Consider the following 19,876-nt stretch of genomic DNA (forward strand, 5'->3'; position numbering starts at 1 on the left):
ACATATTTTTCATGCGATCTCTGCAACACAGACAACCTTCTGGCTGTTGGGCTGTTCTTGTTCTGCAAGTATTTCACTTTGCATTAGGAATATTTTGTTCTAGTTAATTGCCTTTACAACCTTTATAACCAACTTCCTTTTTTTCTGAATCAGTCTCCATTACAAGAAGCTTTTGAGAGACTGTGCGAAGTAAAGCTTGGCAGTTAAGGGGTTACATTTTTAAAAAAATACCAGTTGTTTCATCTACAACACAGATTAAAAGTATCCAGATATCAACAACATTCCCATCCCACCTTTACCACTTGGATGTGACCAGTGTTCCTGCTGGCTGTGCCCTGTTGCTCTGGGATGTACAATGTCATTGCTGATAGTGGGTGGGAATATGTCAATGAGATTGTGTAGTACCATCTGTTTGGAGAGCTGTGACTCATTGCAGTGCTAGGGAACCAGCAGGCACTGTCTCCTCAGAGTGTCTATTGATTTATTGCAGAGACTGACTTGGAATATGGCTTGTTATACAGATATGCTTGGAGTTGTAGAGGTAGGTGACAGTATTGTGATTTCTCTCCCCCAGCATCAGCACTGGCTGCTTTGATGTTAATAAATATGAGGGCATCGACACCTCCTTTGACCAGGATTAATTAACCCAGGCAATCTTCCTGATAACCCTTTGGAGTGTTTATCCTTATTATTAGAGATTAATTCTCTTCTATGAAGCTCTGACTATTAATAAAATCTAATGCATAAAGTTGCAGGTGTTAATGATGGGTTTTGACTATATTCCCAGCTTTTAAGTTGCAGTTGTGACTTGGTGAATATAATGTGAATGTTTGAGCTGTGTGTTTCTTACTGTTGTACGCACTATATGATAAACAGACGGTGCAGAACATCCACACTTTACAGTGCCTGTCAAGTGTTGCAGTCATTGGCATGCACCTCGTACCACTACTTACATATTGATCAGCTGCTGTAACAGAATCTGCTACACTTAAACATCAGAGAACCCTGGTCAGTACTAAGCTAGCTGATTTGAGTAGCTACTCCACCAGGGTTCCCATTGCTGACTGACATTATTGCTGGAAAGGTACACGTGTGAACTTTGTGTGAAAACTGAATCAAACTCTGCTGTGATGTGAGCACCTCCATGAGTAGGCTGTTAACGCCCCTTGTCTAAGACTCATGCAAAATGATCACTCACCTGGGTTATGTGTTGAAAGGCAGTTGTTGTGTAAGGAACATACCACGCTACACCACAAGTTGATGTCTCTGGGAGAGGTGTTGAGGAAACTAGAAAGTATTTTTAGAGCGTATGCTTCACTTGTGTGTGTGGATGCATTTGAGGTGCAGTGTTGACTGATGCAATACAGGAACTCCTCTTCTAAGAATAAAGTATTTTGATGCACTTGTGGATCGCTAGGATTCTGGAGTGTGAATCTAGAATGGGATCTCTTGGGGGTGGGTGTAGACTCTAAACTCGTCCTAAAAGGGATCATTTTACTGATAGTAGACTGATAGTAGATCTGGAATGTGAATTTAGAATGTTTAGTTGGTGCTCTTCTGAGCCAAAGAGTGGCATACATTGATGGAGGGGAAAATGGCTGGAGTTTGAAGCACATAGAGAGGATTTGGGGCATGGAGAACCTTGGCAGTGTGGAAGGATAACAGGGATATAGATTCAAACACCCGCTGCTGACTAAATGGGGGTCAGTTCTCCCGCTGTCAGGAACGGGGAGCGCAGCCTACCCTGCAATTATGCAGGCCTGCCCAACACTAAGCCCACTCCATCGAGCTCCATTAAATTCCTGGTTTGAGCACCCTCAACAGGAAACACAGATCCAGTCATGGTCACTGGTGGAATCAGATCTTGGTGATTTGTCTCTCTCTTTCTTAAATGGTCCACGTGTTTACGGATGATCCAGCCTTCCACCTCCACGTGGTAAGATATGGGTCCAGTCACTGTACTTATTTCACTCGGTAACCAATTTGGTCCTTCTCCGAAGGTCTTCAGGTATACCGGCTGTCCCACGGTAAATTTCCTCTCACAACAATGCCAATCGTGTCTAGTTTTCTGGCCTCCCTGACTCCTTTCCACCTTTCCCTCTAAATTCAGCATTATTAAGTTCAATCTCGTCCTGAGATGGCGTTTCAACAACAACCTTGCAGGTGTGACACTTGTTGTTGTATGAGGGGTTGTCCTGTAATGAATAAGAAAGCTTGCTAGCTTGGTTGCCAAGGAATCACCAGTTAGCTTTCTCATGCCTGCCTTGAAGGTTTGAACCGCCCTTTCAGCCAGTCCATTTGCGGAAGGGCGGTACAGCGTAGTTTTTACATGAGTGATACCATTGAGGCTGATAAAACATTGAAACTCAGCCGTCATAAATGCCATGCTGTTATCAGAAATGTCTATTTCTGATAGTCTGTGAATGGCAAAACTTCGATGTAATTTCTCAATTGTAGTGGCCGACGTTGGTGACTTCACCTCATATACGTCCAACCATTTTGAATGGGCATCAACAATAAGCAGAAACATTGACTATCTTGGAACTTTCCTGGGAACATTGTGTAACCACACCCAGGCTCTACCTGGTCACTCCCATGGGTGTAACGGAGCTGTCACTAGCAACTTTTGCAGTTGCTGACATTGCACATTGTGCTTTACTAAACTCTATTTCACCATCCATCCCAGGCCACCGTAGATAGCTGCGGCTATGGTTTTCATTTGGGAAATTCCTGGATGGGCACTATGTAGTTCAATTAAAAGTGGCTCCCTTCCCTTTGGAGGAACTATCACTCGTGCTCCCCACGATAGGATGTCTTCCTGGCTGGTTATTTCATGTCTTCTATTGAAGTACGGTTTCATTTCATCAGATACCAGGCTCCTGTGACCATCCATGTAGCACTTGCTCTCGTACCTGAGATAGGACTGGGCCCCAACTTATCCAGTCTCTGATCTGTCAAGCACATACCAGTAAGGAATCTAAGAAATCTTAACAGTAAGACAAGTTCCTGTGGAACTGGGACGTGCTCATCATTTTCTTGTAAAGGGAACGACTAAGGGCATCGACATTTGTGATTTGATTGCCAGGCCTATGTACGAAAGTGTATTCGTATGCTGCCAGAATTAAAGCCCCATTAATATTTCTTTATCTTCTTTCTACTTGTCTTCTTCTTTCTAGCACAGACTTTAATCTTTGTCTTCTTTTTGACTTCACTATTGGCCAGACTTCTCTCAGGTGCAAGCTCAACTTGTCTGAGTTCAGTGCTGAGTCTCACAAAATTTCATTATCTGTCTGCTTCTTGGAAAATTCTGCGACTTTTGTATCCAAAGCCTCTTTGGCTTCATTTAGCTGATTCTTCAGCTCTTCCGCCTCTTTTTTGTATTTGTTTGCTGCCTCCTGGAAAATTGAACGTTGTTATGTCTTCTCTGCCAACTCATTCTTCAGTTTATTCAGAGAAGTGCTGAATTCTTTGTTTCTCTTCATACTTTTCCAGATGTACAAACTTTGACCTGAGGGCATCTTGTAGTGTGTGAAGGTCTTTCAACAAGTTTTCTTTTTCCCTGCGAAGGTTGCTCACCTTGTCTCGAACTCTGTCATCAAGTAGGGTCTCTTTGAGTCTGGGGCACTGAGTGCCTTCAAACTTTGAATCAAACCATAGATTTTTCTCCCACAAATACTGAAAGGATCACTCACCTCTTTTCCCCCTTAATCTCACTCACTTGAAAAAAGAATGTGAAGTGTTCTACGTATTGACCCCAATCGTCCTTAGCTGGTTCAAAAGGATCAGCTCTTCAAAATTGTGACATTTTGAGAGAGGATAACTTATTCAATTCTAATGGGGCTTGCTACTAACAATCAATGGGCAAGGTACAGTGCCAATTTCTTTCTAACTTTGATTTCTTCTATTCAATCCTGTTTTATCCTCATTGCCAGTTTGTTGTAAGGGTGGCCAAGTTGCTACTATTGATGATAGAGTTGATCTGCAGATACTTCGTGAATGGAAATATTAAGTTTATTTACAGTGTACTCAGCAGCAACTACATGTGTTCTTACAACTCCAACTTTATCTCTACACTGTCTGCTAAGGTAGCCTGTGCTACTCTCCTATTGGTTACTACAGATCATGTGATCTTCCCTGACAAGGATTATTCTTAAAGGTACATTACACACTAAACAAAACCGTAATTACTACAAGTTGCATTCGAGTTATTACGTTTACCGGCATTGCTCTTCCCTATTTGGGATGCAATAGTGCTGGTAGACCACCTTCTTGAACAGCTGAAATCCTTGTGCTAATGCCATTAGGGAGAGAATTCCAGGATACAGACCTAGATACAATGAAGGTATATGTCCAAGCCAGGATGCTGTGTCATGAATGTTCAGGTGTTCCGGTGTAATTGCTACTCTTGTCCTCAAGTGGTATCTTCAGCATGGAGATCAACAAGGTTGAGAGCTGCTGTCAAAGTGATTATATTGCATTCGGCTGATAAGGAATAAAAGCTTGACAATAGGAAGAACACTGGGTTTAGGTATCCTGACAGTAGAATGCCAAGGAACCAGACAAATGCTTAATCCCCTCACTTCATTTTAACTCCTCAGCTAAGGGACTATCCAAGGTTTAGCAGTCAGCTAAGGTCGAGGAATTCACTGGTTTACATCATCTGGTTCAGATTAAATTTATAACAAATCTTACAAACCCTCAATTAGAATACCCAGAAGCTACAGTGTGAATGAAACATTTATTGACAAACCACTAAGGAAAATGTGGGTATAGCTAAGAAACAGCAATGGATAGCAAACATTGGTGGGGGTTGTTTACAGGCCACCAAATTGGTGGTAATGTTGGGCACAGTATAACTCAGGAAAGTTGAGCTGCATGTAACATGGGTAATACAATAATAATGGGTGACTTCAATTTACATATAGACTGGGCAAATCTAATTAGCACTAATGCTGTGGAGGATGACTTTCTGGAGCAGTACATTGAGGAACCAACTAAGGATTGTGTTAATTCCACTAATCATACATTGAGGAAAGAATGAATCTCTCATCCTTCCCCAACTGGGGACCTCTACTCTTAATTATCAACTTAAGGCATGTACTCTATTGGAACACAATTCAAATATTAATAGATCAGACTATTTTAGAATTATTAGTATCGATTGAGAAAGGGTTAATTAATGACCTTGCTATAAAGGAGCCATTAGGAAATAGTGACCATAATATAATAGTGTTTTACATTTAGTTTGAAAGTGAAGTAGTTCATTCTGAAACTAGGGTCCTAAATCTGAGCAAAGGAAATTATGAAGGTAAGAGGGGCAAATGGGCTATGGTGAATTGGGAAACTACTTTAGAAGATTTGAATATAGACAGGCTATGGCTAGTATATAAAGAAATATTACATGGTCTATACATTCCTCTAAGACACAAAAACCCAACAGGAAAGGTGAATAAATAGCATCTAACAAAATAAATTAAAGATTACATTAGATCAAAGGAAGTGACTCATAAGGTTGCCAGAAAAAGTGGTAAACTGGAGGATTGGGAATAGTTTCTAATCAAGCAAAGGATGACCAAAAAACTGATAAAGAAAGGGAAAAGAGAACATGAATGCAAGCTAGCGAGAAACTTAAAGGCAGACTGTAAAAGTTTCTTTAGGTACATGAAAAAGGAAAGATTAGCTAGGACAAATGTGGGTCCATTACAGGCGGAGACAGGAGAATTTATAATGGAGAATAGGGAAATGGTTGAGAAACTAAACAATTATCTTGTGTCTGTCTTCACAAAGGAAGAACCAGAAAATCTCCCAGAAATATTAGGGAACCAATGAGGAACTGAGGAACGTAAAGAAATAAGTATTAATAAAGTACTTGAATAATTAATTGGGTTGAAGGCTGATAAATCCCTTGGACCAGATGAGCTACATTAGAGTGTTGAAGAAGGAGTTTATAGAGATAGTGGATGCATTGCTGGTTACCTTTCAAAATTCAATAGATTCCGGAAAGTAACAAATGTAACCCCCTATTTAAGTAGGGAGGGAGAGAGAAAACTGAGAACTATGGACCTGTTAGTTTTATGTCAGTAGCAGAGAAAATGTTAGAATCTACTATAAAAGATGTGATAACTAGACACTTAGACATTAATGATATGATTGGGTAGAGTAAACATGGACTTACGAAAGAGAAGTCATGTTTGACTAACCTGTCAGAGTTTTTTAAGGATGTTACCTGTGCATAGGTAAACAAGAACCAGTGGATGTGGTGTATTTGGATTTTCACAAAACTTTTGATAAGATCCCATGCAGGAGGTTAGTAAACAAAATTAGAGCACGTGGGAGTGGGGATAATATACTGGCATGGATTGAGAATTGGTTAACAGGCAGAAAATAGAGAGTGTGAATAAGCGGATCATTCTCAGGATGGCAGACTGTCACTAGTGGGGTACCGCAAGGATCAGTGCTGGGGCCACAGTTGTTCACAATCTATATAAATGATTTGGATATGGGGACCAAATGTAATATTTTGAAACTTGCGAATGACACAACCAGGTGGGAATGTAAATTGTGAGGAAGATGCAACGAGGTTTCAAGAGAACTTGGACAGGCTAAGTGATTGGGCAAGAATATAATGTGAATAAGTGCAAAGTTATTCGCTTTGGTAGAATGAACAGAAAGGCAGAGTATTTCTTAAATGATAAGAGGTTGAAAAGTGTTGATGTCCAAAGGGACCTGGGTGTCTTTGTTCTTGAGTCACTAAAAGCTAGCATGCAGATGCAGCAAGCAATTAGGAAGGCAAATGATATGTTGGCCTTCATTACAAGGGGATTGGAGTACAGGAGTAAAGATGTCTTACTGCAATTGTATGGAGCCTTGGTGAGACAGCACCTGGAGTATTGTGTACAATTTTTGTCTCCTTATCTAAGGAAGGATATACTTACCATAGAAGGAGTGCAATGGAGGTTCACCAGACCAATCCCTGGGATGGTGGGATTGTTTTATGAGGAGAGATTGAGGAAACTGGGCCTGTATTCTCTGGAGATTCGAAGAATGAGGTGATCTCATTGAAACTTTCAAAATTCTTACAGGGCGTGACAGGGTAGATATAGATAGAATGTTTCCACTGGTGAGTCTAGAATCAGGGGGCACAATCTCTGAATAAGGGGCAGGCCATTTAAGACTGAGATGAGGAGGAAATTCTTCACTCAGAGGGTGGTGAATCTTTGGAGTTCTCTACCACAGGGGTCTGTGGAAACTCAATCATGGAACATGTTCATGACAGAAATTGATAGATTTCTGGATACTAATGACATCAAGGGATGTGGGGATAGTGGGGAAAAATGGCATAAGGGGTAGATGATCAGCCATTATCTGTTTGAACGGTGGAGCAGACTCAATGAGCTGAATGGCCTACTTCTGATCCTATTTCTTATGTTCTTAACTCCTTTCCCAAACCACATGCCTCAGCGGTTCAAGAAGGTAGTTCATCACCATCTTCTCGAGGGTAATTATGGGTAGGTAATAAATGCTGGTCTGCCAGCGATGCCCATATTGCGTCGAAGAATGGAAAAACACCATGGCTGAGGTTGGTTATGTTAATGGAGCCTTCTCTAATTAGTTGCCTGATTGTCCAGCATTATCCTGATCTAGATGTAATAGTGCTACTGAGTTTTGCTCTAATCCTTTAGTAGGATCAGTTAGATCGGTCTATGGCATGCAGTCAGCCTTGTGCCATAACTTCATTATTGGTGCTTCATTCTAAGGTGCATGTGGTGTTGTTCCTGGCCTGCCCTTTTACTCCCCATTGAACCAGGGTTGTTCTTCTGCCTTTTACGATGATAATGGACTGAGAAATATGTCCGACCATGAATTTATAGACTGTGGTAAAATACAATGTGTACTGATGGCCTACAGAGCCCCATGGATTCCCAGTTTTGGGCTATTAGATTGGTGCTTAATCAAACCATATGATGGAGGGTCTTCTCACTGTATACAAGAATTTAACTTACAAGAACTGTGCAGTGGGCACTCCTATCGGTGTTATTGTTGCCAGATATGTCAGTAACAGCTATTAGGAATAGGGCCAAGTTGTTTCTTCCTTTGTCTTAGTTCCCTCCACATCTAATCTAAGGTCAGTCTGGCAGTTATGTCTTTCAGGAATTGATCAGTTCAGTCAGTGGGTACTGCCAAGCTACACATGGAGATTGAAGTCCCCCACCCAAAGAATGATCTCTCTTGTCTTCTTCAATACCTTCTTCAAGTGGTGTTCAACACAGAGGAGTACTGCACAGTTGCAAGAATGATCAGGGATTGGTTTCCCTGGCCTTGTTTGACCTATTAAACATCCTTGGGTAATGCAAGTGCTGTGTCGTACATTTGATAACATAGATTCCTATATCCATAATTGTAGTGAAAAATGCTTATATCAGCCATCACTGTATGCAATCTGACCACTCCTGCATCAATTTTTAGTGTTTTCTGATTCTCTTTTAATCTTTTTTCCCCCCTCTCTGGAATTTTCCACAATGAGGAACTTGTCCCTCTACAAAAGTGGGTTCCTGCATGTTGAACTGAGAGTACTAGGCAGCAGATGGAACAGTTACAATGTGAGGAGGAGTGGGATGTAGTAGGGTGGCAGGTCCAGGGTGATAGTCGGGAAGCTGAAGGCTTCATGGGAGGGGTCACGGAAATGGACGAAATAGGTGGTTCAAATACAGGAGGAGCCAGGATGTGCATGGAGATGGTAATGGTTATCAGCTCAGGGGAGAGAAGGCATGTGGAGGGTGTTAGTTATAGGTGCAGGGCTAATGGCAGGCGGTTCAAGGGTGACAGAGGGGAGAGGAATGGTTATACTGGATGGTCCAAGGGTGAAGGGGAAGAATTTGGTGGGTAACAGGGAGGGTAGAAGGTGACGGGGCGAGTCTGGAATGTGACGCGCACCATTGTTGTATTCTCAGCTATGCAATGCTGCTGCTCTGAAACTGCAGTTCCTTGAAGTGGGAGGAGGGTCTTTTCGGATGGGTGGAGTTCGAGATTAACTGATTAAAGAGACGCCCTAAAAATCATGTAATAACTGGATGAAAACCATGCTCAGTTGTGTCCCCTTCTCATGGTGAAGCCCACCCCTCAGCAGGTTTGTTCCCTGGCTCATGGGTCTCATAACATCGAGATCCCAGCAAGGTCTAGAGCTGCCGTTCATTCTGTGCAATTCATTATCTGCTGCTGTCAGAGGCAGGGGTGAAGGGAGGGAGGGAGGTGGATGCCTCCAAGGGCACAGCTGGTGGAGGGCAGCCAACTCATGACTCCAAATCTCCATCCTCCTGGTAAATGGTCATGCTGACAAGGGCTCATGTGGTTAGTCTTTCTATTCTGCCCAGGCAATAGCCTCTCTCTGTAGAGTCTCAGGTAATGGAGGCAAACTGAATAGTGTCTGAGGGAGGGTTCTCACACATGGCTGTCATCACCCCGGTCAAAGAACAATGTCTGCATGCGCGGTCATGTATGGACGGGAGAAACACTCATCCGTGTTCCTCCAGGATGTCCTTCACCTGGAAGGGGTGGGATGGGGATAAGGATGTCATGTCTAGACGGGAGCCAGGCACAGGGCTTAGCACTGGCTTGGTGGATCAGAGATAGAGGCAAATCTGAAAAGAATATTCTTACTAGTTTGATTACTGCAATTCATTCACAGATCTTCTGAGGCCTGGATAATGCAGGCTCCAGGCAACACTGCTTTCCAACTGGGTCTCGTCCAGATGAGGAGGACATGGGGGCCAGTGCATGTTAGCACAGGGCCAGGAGAAGCATTAGCCTGAGCTGCAAAAGGCAGCAGGGCCTCAAGAAGATCAGGATGCTCTTGACCAGGGGCCAGTGCAACGGCAAGCATTGGCCCGACCATGGGTATGTCCTGGAATGTGGATACTCACACTTCCGACTTCTCCACAAGGACTTGGAGGCAACCCCATGCTAGTAGCATTAAAGGTCACCATTGCCTTAAACTTCTTTGTCATTGGCTCCTTCCAAGGCTACACTGGGGACTTTTGTGACATCTCCCAATCAGCAACACACAAATGCATCTGGGATGTGACAGATACCCTGTTTAGGAGAGCACACCAATTTATCCAATTCCACCTGCACCCCAAAAACCAGGCTGCAAGAACATTGGGTTTTGCAGCAATCTCCTGTTTCACACAAGTGCAAGGGGCTGTTGACTGCACACATGTAGTATGGAGAGCTCCCTGGGAACTGCCAGTCACATTCATGAAAAGGAATGGTTTTCACTCTTTGAACATGCAGCTAATGTGTGATCACAGAAGACAAATCCTGCACGTTCGTGTTTGGTTCCCAGGGAGCTTTCACAATGCCTACATTCTGAACCACTCCCTGGTGCCACAAATTTTTGAAGAAATTCAGTGATTGCAGGGCTGGCTCCTTGGGGACAAGGGATACCCCAGAAGACTTGGCTGATGACATCCATTCGCTGTCCGCAGAGTGTTTCTGAGGAGAGGTACAGTGCTACACATTCCTCCACAAGGTCCACAACTGAGCAGACGATAGGTCTGCTAAATATGAGGTTGAATGTTTGAAATGCTCAGACGGGGCTCTCCAATGCTCACCACAGAGAGCGTCCCAGATCATTGTTGTCTGCTGCGTCCTGCACAACCTCGCACTACAAAGAGGGATGACTTGGCTGGGGGAGACATGGAGGACCGAGATGTCTCCTCCGATGATGAATATGGTGAAGGGGATGGTGGTGATGAGGGCTAGTAGGTCACTGAGGCACATGCAGAGGCCATTGCAAGGGCACCACATGGCAGAGAGGCCCGCGACAATCTGTTGCTAACAGATTCCAGGCAGAGTAAGCCAGCCAAAACATTCCCTTTACTATTTGGTTTTCTATCCTCTGCTAGCTGGCAGGCCCCAACTTCTTTTTGGTTACAGACATTACACTTTGCTCTAAAGTACCTTGATTTATGATGGCTGAATTATATTGCACTAAACATCTGTCATACTGGTGGTTTGATGCTTTGCATGCACCAAGCTGCTGATATACAGAGACTTGACGCTAAATGCATGGATTAGGACCTGCAAAGCACTCCATTCTCCCGTAACCTGAACATGGAAGATCATTCTGTTAGATCTGATTGGAAGATTGAAGGTATTGAGATTGTTACCCTTCAAGTCAGACTCGTTGGAGGCCAGCTTTATCTGTTCGCTGCTCTGGATGACATGGGTGTTGCACGCCTTTTTTTCTTATCTTCTTTGATAAAAGTTTTTAACGCATATGACAATATAAATGAAAAAAATCACTTTGTGAGTCAAACTGAATTTTTTTCCAGTCCCTCACAAAGCCTGTGTGCATGGTAACTTGGAAGGACTATCAAGTCTTACCTTGGCAGGGATGCACTCATGTCACCCTCATGCCTGCTCCCAGTGGTGGGCAGACCTTGCAGAGAATTCTTTCAGAACCAGATATATTGGTCCACAGGGAACAGCAGCATGAGAACATGATTTGGCCCCTTGAGATCACTCCACCCTGCAGATTGATCAGGGAAGATAGTGTTCTTTCCCCCCCACCCCACCCCCGCAACTGCCATCCGCCCATAGTAAACTCATATCTCTTGGCATCTTTATAATGTTAAAAAGTGTCAAGGTTGCTTTGGAGTTCACTCACCTGAGAGTGCCTCGCCTGAATTATGGGTTGTTGAGTAGCAAGCTTGCCAGACCCTCCAACTGCAGAGACTACTACAGGTCTCAGTCCTGGATGGCCTTAGCATTAATGCAAGACTGTGATGGCATTCTGGACAACCCAACCAGAGTAAGCTTCTTTCCTGCATGGACTCTGAAGAGCCCTGTTAGAGCTGCTGATGCTTCATATGGTTAGCCTAACATTCCTCAGCACAGTCCAGCACACAGGCCCACTCTACTCTCTCTCACCTCATGGACTAATACCCAAGGCCTTCAATGATGTCTGATGCACTTTGGTTGCAAATCCTTTATGTGGGGTCTACTCCAACCCTTGAGAAGGCTAAACAAATCTCCATGTGAGGTCTCACAAAGTCTTCAATCAACTGCATACAGACTTCTTTAATCCTACACTCAATCCCTCTTGCAGTTGAGGCTAGCTTGCCTGTTGTCTCCATATCTGCAGCTTTTACAAAATGACAAATCACCAAGGATGGCCATTAATGGCCATTAAAGATTGGATGTGCCTACCACAGCTTTCTGCAGACATATAGGGAAGCCACTGGTTTTGTACTGTTAATAGGAAAGTGTGAAGTTTCACTCTTTCAATGCTGAAACTGCATCTCTTGCCTCTCGCAGAGCATGTTGAACTCCCCTTGAGTCCTCCATGCATCCACCCACATCTCACATTAGGGCAACAGCAGCAGGAGATGCAATAACCTCGCTGAACATTTTGTGCAGACGTCACTTTCAGAGGTCACAATATGGTGAGCTGCAAGTAATGGATTGCAGGATGTGTATCCCAGGTCGTACACTCACTAATGATGGCCAGTGCTTAATCATGCACATGTGGGATTACTGAGTAATCACTATGTTGATAATGTGAGAGAAGTGAATCTATAGGAGTTCGTTATTGGACTCTGATGGAGCCCAAATTCCACACTCTTAAGTGCCTGAAACAACCAGAATTCAGGATGGTTCTAAACTGTCCAAGTGAACAGGTATTTATTTACAAGTGCCAAAGGTATATACTATGGCTGTACAGCTGTGCCAGCTGTGTGCCTTCAAAATCTCTTTATCTTTAATTTTCTATTACCACGTCCAGGTGCAGTCCAGGTGGAGGCAGCCTGCTGACTGCTATGCCCTGTCGACTGTGATGATTTTGACAGGTGTCCTCTGTTGGCCCAAGGCTTAGAGGGCTCTGGCCTGCTAAAGGTGCACCCTCTTTGGCCTGACCTGGTGAAGGTGATGGGGTTACAGGAAAGGGGAGGTGGAGCAGCAGGGCACCCTTGGAGTGCCTGGGTGGCCCTCCTCCTCCATGTGGGTTCTCAATGGCACCTCCCTGACTCCTTGAGGAGAAGGGGCACCTGGAGTGAGGTTGAGGAGACTCATTACCCTCTCGCTTAGCCACTGCTGAACTGCACCCATGGCTAGAGTGACAGAGTGCAGGTCCGAGTGTGTATCCAGCAGCCAATGTGCATTCTCCTGGTCCTGGGTCTCCAAGTATCTGCCACCCTTTCCATGGTGGAAGCCAAGCACTCATATGCTAGAGCCATAACAGCAGATAGAACATGGACGGACTCTTCCAGCCTTCGGTCCAGTCCACGCATGGCCTCTGGCAACTCTGCCTGATGTTCCCCTGCCTGTCTCTGCATCTCCATCAGGTGTTATAATCCCCAGCTGAGGCTACCACTGGACAAGCCTGATCCCAAGGTGGAACCGACTTGATAGATCCTAACTATTATCGTTTGTTTAGAAATGTGGCAAGTGGCTACTGAACAGAGTCACAGGAGTCAGCTATGAACTTTTAACAAAAGAATAAAACATTTATTCAACAAGAAAAGAGAATTATATTGCATTAGTCTTTCACCCACAACTATGCCTTTACAGATATATAAGGATAACACAAGTTACAAAAGCTATCTTATACTCTAATGTTCACAGTAAGTACACAGTCCATGTAAACCAATAGGCATCATATAGTCAGATACACCACATTCTGAAACCAAGTGACAGATGCCATGGATCTCTCCTGAACTCCCCACACCCCCCCACCCCCCCCAGATGCTTGTCACACCATGAGCCTACCAGTCTCACTGAACTCCATCTTTCACATGAGGGTCCCTAATCTCCACTTTCCAAGAACTCACTTTGGAATCTTCTCCCAAACCAACGCTTTCTCCCAGATACTTTGCACAAGGATTCACCTCCAGTGTTTCGAACTCTCCTTCCAATGTTACTCTTTCCTGGGTCACCGCATGCATTCATGCAGTCTGCCACACACTCTCTCTCACCAACTCAGCCGTTACAAGTACACCACTGTTTCACATGCCTATAGCAAAAGGTTACAGACCTTCAGCCTCTCTTTGGACCTTCTGGCCTCTCACAAGTCTTTTTAACGCTTTAAATCTGCTTCCTGCAGCATGTGGCTCTATAAGCTTGAAGCTTGGAGCCTTTATCTGCTCCTCCCTCTTAACTTCACTTAACTGGACCTTTTCCAGGTTCCTGTCCTTCCTTTGCCTAGAAGGTCTTCTTGGAACTTTCTCCTGTTCCACTCCCCTGGACTTGGGGACTTTCTTCTTTAGCTTGGAATCTGCTACCTGTGCCTTTTCATGTCCTGCCTGTCCTGGCACCTTCTTCCAACTGAACTCAAACTGCTGTTTTTTTCTCTTTAGTTTTTCTGTGCATGCATGTGTGTTTGGGGCCTGCCTCTCTGGACCCCTGTTGCTAGGCAACAGCACAGTTTTTTTCTACTCTTGTGCTTAAGAGTCTTGCCTTAGAGTCATAAAACTCATTAGAAAGCAGGCACCTTTTAAAGTGAAACTAAAACTCAACCTTTCTTAACACATAAATATAGAAATACAAATTAACCTTAAACTTTAAAGCTAAAACTGATTCCTAACACTCACAAATACAAATATAACTTACTTAAACTGTCTCTATCTCCTAACACAGACCTCTTAGGGCCAAGTCCAGAGGTTCATCATCTGCATAGGGCTGAGCAGTAGCTTGTTCTGCAGCAGTCCGAGTGTCAGAGACCTCGGCTGTCACTTCCTCCGCCAGCAATAGTCCCGTGGCTGTGATGTACTCACCAGATTGTGACCCCGAACCTATTCTAAAACCTGCACCTATCGAGGTGAATGTCTCTCTGCTGGTGGAGGGTGCAGGCGAACACCATGATGGTGCATGCTCTGAGGATTCTGAGGCACCCTCTTCAGAGTTGGGGTTGGAGATGAAGCTGTGGCTGGTCTTCGTTGTGGACCTCCCCCTTTTCTTGCTGGTACCTGGAATGGGGAAAAGAGAGATTTTTGTGATTGAATAAGCAGGCTCCTTAATTAAAGAAATGTGTTATTCTGTGGACACATCTGACAGCTGCAGATTGGAGGCATCCAAATTGGCTTCCTGGGGGAATCCTATCTCACCTTCAGCATGGGCATGGCCCTGTTCTTCCCTGGCTATCTCAGTGGCCTGTTCCTCAAAAGGGGCGAGGACTCGAATGTCTGGAACGCTGCTTCCGGTCATGATCTCCTCCGACTTATTTTGGACATTTTTGTCCTGCAGACAGACAAAAGAATTGATTGTCATCTCATGAGCAGTTTAGGAGTATGCATGCCTATGCCATCTCCTGAGCCCTCCCCAGTAAGTGATTTACAAGCAGGATGTCCTGCAACTGATAGAAGGTTGGGAGCATGAAGTGGCTGGCACACATTTGGTGCAGATATCCAACTGCTGCTGAGCCCTGCAACCAAAGCTCCTGTCTGACATCACTGTGCACTCGTGCACTTACACTGCCTGATGCCCTTTTCAGTGAATAGATGGTGCAACAGATTATTCGTCCTCTTCCTGTACTGCTGGGTGTTTCTCTGGTGGGCTCGGCAGGTGCTAACCTCTTCTGTGACCTCTGCCCAGGTCGCTGTGGTCAGATGGGACGACCCCCTGCTGCCACCTTTGGGAAACAGCACCTACCGCTCGACCTTGAGGAGAATCTGCAGGGAGACTTCGCTGAATAGTGGGGCAACACTTTAGATAAAAACAAAAAAGCTGCGGATGCTGGAAATCCAAAACAAAAACAGAATTACCTGGAAAAACTCAGCAGGTCTGGCAGCATCGGTGGAGAAGAAAAGAGTTGACGTTTCGAGTCTTCATGACCCTTCGACAGAACTTGAGTTCGGGTCCAAGAAAGAGTTGAAATATGAGCTGGTTTAAGGTGTGTGGGGGGGGGCGGAGAGAGAGAGAGAAGTGGGGGGGGGGAGGCGGGTGGTGGTGTGGTTGTAGGGACAAACAAGCAGTGATAGAAGCAGATCATCAAAAGATGTCAACAACAATAGAACAAAAGAACACATAGGTGTTAAAGTTGGTGATATTATCTAAACGAGTGTGCTAATTAAGAATGGATGGTAGGGCACTCAAGGTATAGCTCTAGTGGGGGTGGGGAGAGCATAAAAGATTTTAAAATATTTAAAAATAATGGAAATAGGTGGTAAAAGAAAAATTTATATAATTTATTGGAAAAAAAAGAAGGGGGAAACAGAAAGGGGGTGGGGATGGGGGAGGGAGCTCAAGACCTAAAGTTGTTGAATTCAATATTCAGTCCGGAAGGCTGTAAAGTGCCTAGTCGGAAGATGAGGTGTTGTTCCTCCAGTTTGCGTTGGGCTTCACTGGAACAATGCAGCAAGCCAAGGACAGACATGTGGGCAAGAGAGCAGGGAGGAGTGTTAAAATGGCAAGTGACAGGGAGGTTTGGGTCATTCTTGCGGACAGACCGCAGGTGTTCTGCAAAGCGGTCGCCCAGTTTACGTTTGGTCTCTCCAATGTAGAGGAGACCACACTGGGAGCAACGAATGCAGTAGACTAAGTTGGGGGAAATACAAGTGAAATGCTGCTTCACTTGAAAAGAGTGTTTGGGCCCTGGGACAGTGAGGAGAGAGGAAGTGAAGGGGCAGGTGTTGTATCTTTTGCGTGGGCATGGGGAGGTGCCATAGGTGGGGGATGAGGAGTAGGGGGTGATGGAGGAGTGGACCAGGGTGTCCTGGAGGGAGCGATCCCTACGGAATGCCGATAGGGGGGGTGAAGGGAAGATGTGTTTGGTGGTGGCATCATGCTGGAGTTGGCGGAAATGGCGGAGGATGATCCTTTGAATGCGGAGGCTGGTGGGATGATAAGTGAGGACAAGGGGGACCCTATCATGTTTCTGGGAGGGAGGAGAAGGTGTGAGGGCGGATGCGCGGGAGATGGGCCGGACACAGTTGAGGGCCCTGTCAACGACTGTGGGTGGAAAACGTCGGTTAAGGAAGAAGGAGGACATGTCAGAGGAACTGTTTTTGAAGGTAGCATCATCGGAACAGATGCGACGGAGGCGAAGGAACTGAGAGAATGGGATGGAGTCCTTACAGGAAGCGGGGTGTGAGGAGCTGTAGTCGAGGTAGCTGTGGGAGTCGGTGGGTTTGTAATGGATATTGGTGGACAGTCTATCACCAGAGATTGAGACAGAGAGGTCAAGGAAGGGAAGGGAAGTGTCAGGGATGGACCACGTGAAAATGATGGAGGGGTGGAGATTGGAAGCAAAATTAATAAATTTTTCTAAGTCCCGACGAGAGCCTGAAGCAGCACCGAAGTAATCATCGATGTACCGGAGAAAGAGTTGTGCAAGGGGGCCGGAGTAGGACTGGAACAAGGAATGTTCCACATACCCCATAAAGAGACAGGCATAGCTGTGGCCCTTAGCCACACCTTTTATTTGGAGGAAGTGAGAGGATTTGAAGGAGAAATTGTTCAGTGTGAGAACAAGTTCAGCCAGACGGAGGAGAGTAATGGTGGATGGGGATTGTACGGGCCTCTGTTCAAGGAAGAAGCTAAGGGCCCTCAGATCATCCTGGTGGGGGATGGAGGTGTAGAGGGATTGGACGTCAGTGGTGAAGAGGAAGCGGTTGGGGCCAGGGAACTGGAAATTGTTGATGTGACGTAAGGTGTCAGAGGAATCACGGATGTAGGTGGGAAGGGACTGGACAAGGGGAGAGAGAAGGGAGTCAAGATAACGAGAAATGAGTTCTGTGGGGCAGGAGCAAGCTGAGACGATCGGTCTACCGGGGCAGTTCTGTTTGTGGATTTTGGGTAGGAGATAGAAGCGGGCTGTCCGAGGTTGGGCGACTATCAGGTTGGAAGCTGTGGGAGGAAGATCCCCAGAGGAGATGAGGTCAGTGACAGTCCTGGAAACAACGGCTTGATGTTCAGTGGTGGGGTCATGGTCCAGGGAGAGGTAGGAGGAAGTGTCTGCGAGTTGACGCTCAGCCTCCGCGAGGTAGAGGTCAGTGCGCCAGACAACAACAGCACCACCCTTGTCAGCGGGTTTGATGACAATGTCAGGATTGGACCTGAGAGAATGGAGTGCAGTAAGTTCAGAGAGAGACAGGTTAGAATGGGTGAGAGGAGCAGAGAAATTGAGACAACTAATGTCGCGCCGACAGTTCTCAATGAAAAGATCAAGAGAAGGTAAGAATCCAGAGGGAGGGGTCCAGGTGGAGGGAGAATATTGGAGATGGGTAAAAGGATCCGTTGAACTGGGAGAGGACTCCTGCCCAAAGAAGTGAGCCCGGAGACGAAGACGGCGGAAGAAGAGTTCAGCATCATGCTGAGCCCGAAATTCATTGAGGTGAGGGCATAAGGGTATGAAACTAAGTCCTTTGCTGAGCACTGAATGCTCAGCATCGGAGAGGGGAAGGTCAGGGGGTATAGTGAATACACGGCTGGGGTTGGGATTGGAAGATGGGGTGGGGGCGGAGGGATGGGCAGGGGTGGAGGGTCCTAGATGGGTGTTGGTGTCGATGAGTTGTTGGAGCTTGCGTTCCTTAGCACTTGAGAGAAAGAGAAAAAGTTTCTTGTTGAGGCGTCGGATGAGCCGAAGAATAAAATGAAACTGGGGGCACGCGCATCTTTGAAAAAGGGTACGGTGGTGCTGCTGGAGGGAGAGGTCGAGTGTGTTCATATGGCGGCGCATGGCACTGAGCGTGGATTTCAGAATGTGACGGGAACAGCAGTCCGAGAAACGTTTTATGTCCCGGAGATACCTGTAATCCTGGGTGGGTTCGAAACATGAGGGGTGGAATTTCAGATGAAATCCACGTGGGGTAAGTCGGAGACGGAGACAGTCACTGAGAAAGGAGATATGGCTGTGAAAGTGGGTTTTAGTAAACACCTTGTCAAACACCAGGAGGGAAACGGAAAGCAATGAAGGTGAGCAAGGCAAAAGAGAGGTATGGAAATCTTGTCGCAGAAAAGAACAGAACTTCTTCAAGGAAGTAGGCATTTCTTGAAGAGCAGTGGCAGTCAATTAAACACAGAGATAAAAACAAAAAAACTGCGGATGCTGGAAATCCAAAACAAAAACAGAATTACCTGGAAAAACTCAGCAGGTCTGGCAGCATCGGCGGAGAAGAAAAGAGTTGACGTTTCGAGTCTTCATGACCCTTCGACAGAACTTGAGTTCGAGTCCAAGAAAGAGTTGAAATATAAGCTGGTTTAAGGTGTGTGGGGGGGGTGGAGAGAGAGAGAAAAGTGGGGGGGGTGGTGTGGTTGTAGGGACAAACAAGCAGTGATAGAAGCAGATCATCAAAAGATGTCAACAACAATAGAACAAAAGAACACATAGGCGACACTTTGTCTGGTCTGTGACATCATGATCTTGGCAGAACCAGGAGCTCCTGGCCTGCAGTAAGTGAATGGTTCTCTGGGTGTCCTGTAAATATGACCCCATGAGGTAATGGCGCAGACGACCTGCCCTGCCCTGCCACGAGATTTGACGAGCTCCTCTCAGATGCATATGTAATGAGCTGACCAGTGCAAGATCACACATGGTCAGCCGTCCCACCTCGCAGTGGAAATCACTCCCTTCCACGCCCACCACCAACTTAATTTCAAGACCAGAATCTTCTGTTCTGGAGTCTGTGAAAATGAGTTAACCTTATAAAATTGGGTGCAAATAGCATATTTCCATTAGAGTCTATCTGAAATCTAAATGAGTGCATACTGGTTACACATTCTCTCGCTAACATTCAAATATTAATGATGAGGGGATGTACCACAGGAGCAAAATCCTTGTTTAAGTATGTACCATTAGCAGATGATTTCTGGATAAACTGAATCTGAAAGAATGTTGCAGGTTATAGTGTTCTGGACAGAGCTTGGATTATAATTTTCACTG

General features: G+C 45.3%; 1 protein-coding gene across 1 annotated transcript in view; it reads left to right on the plus strand.

Moving 5' to 3' along the window:
* Positions 1–474: 474 nt before the first annotated feature.
* Positions 475–19,876, plus strand: part of LOC121283179 (septin-5-like) — a 125,193-nt gene continuing 105,791 nt past the window's right edge. The window contains exon 1 of the mRNA XM_041197402.1: positions 475–541. Within this exon, the coding sequence (XP_041053336.1) occupies positions 506–541 (36 nt within the window). The 5' untranslated portion in view covers positions 475–505. The remainder of the gene's footprint in view (positions 542–19,876) is intronic.

This window comes from Carcharodon carcharias, chromosome 10 (assembly GCF_017639515.1).
Source record: "Carcharodon carcharias isolate sCarCar2 chromosome 10, sCarCar2.pri, whole genome shotgun sequence".
NCBI lineage: Eukaryota > Metazoa > Chordata > Chondrichthyes > Lamniformes > Lamnidae > Carcharodon > Carcharodon carcharias.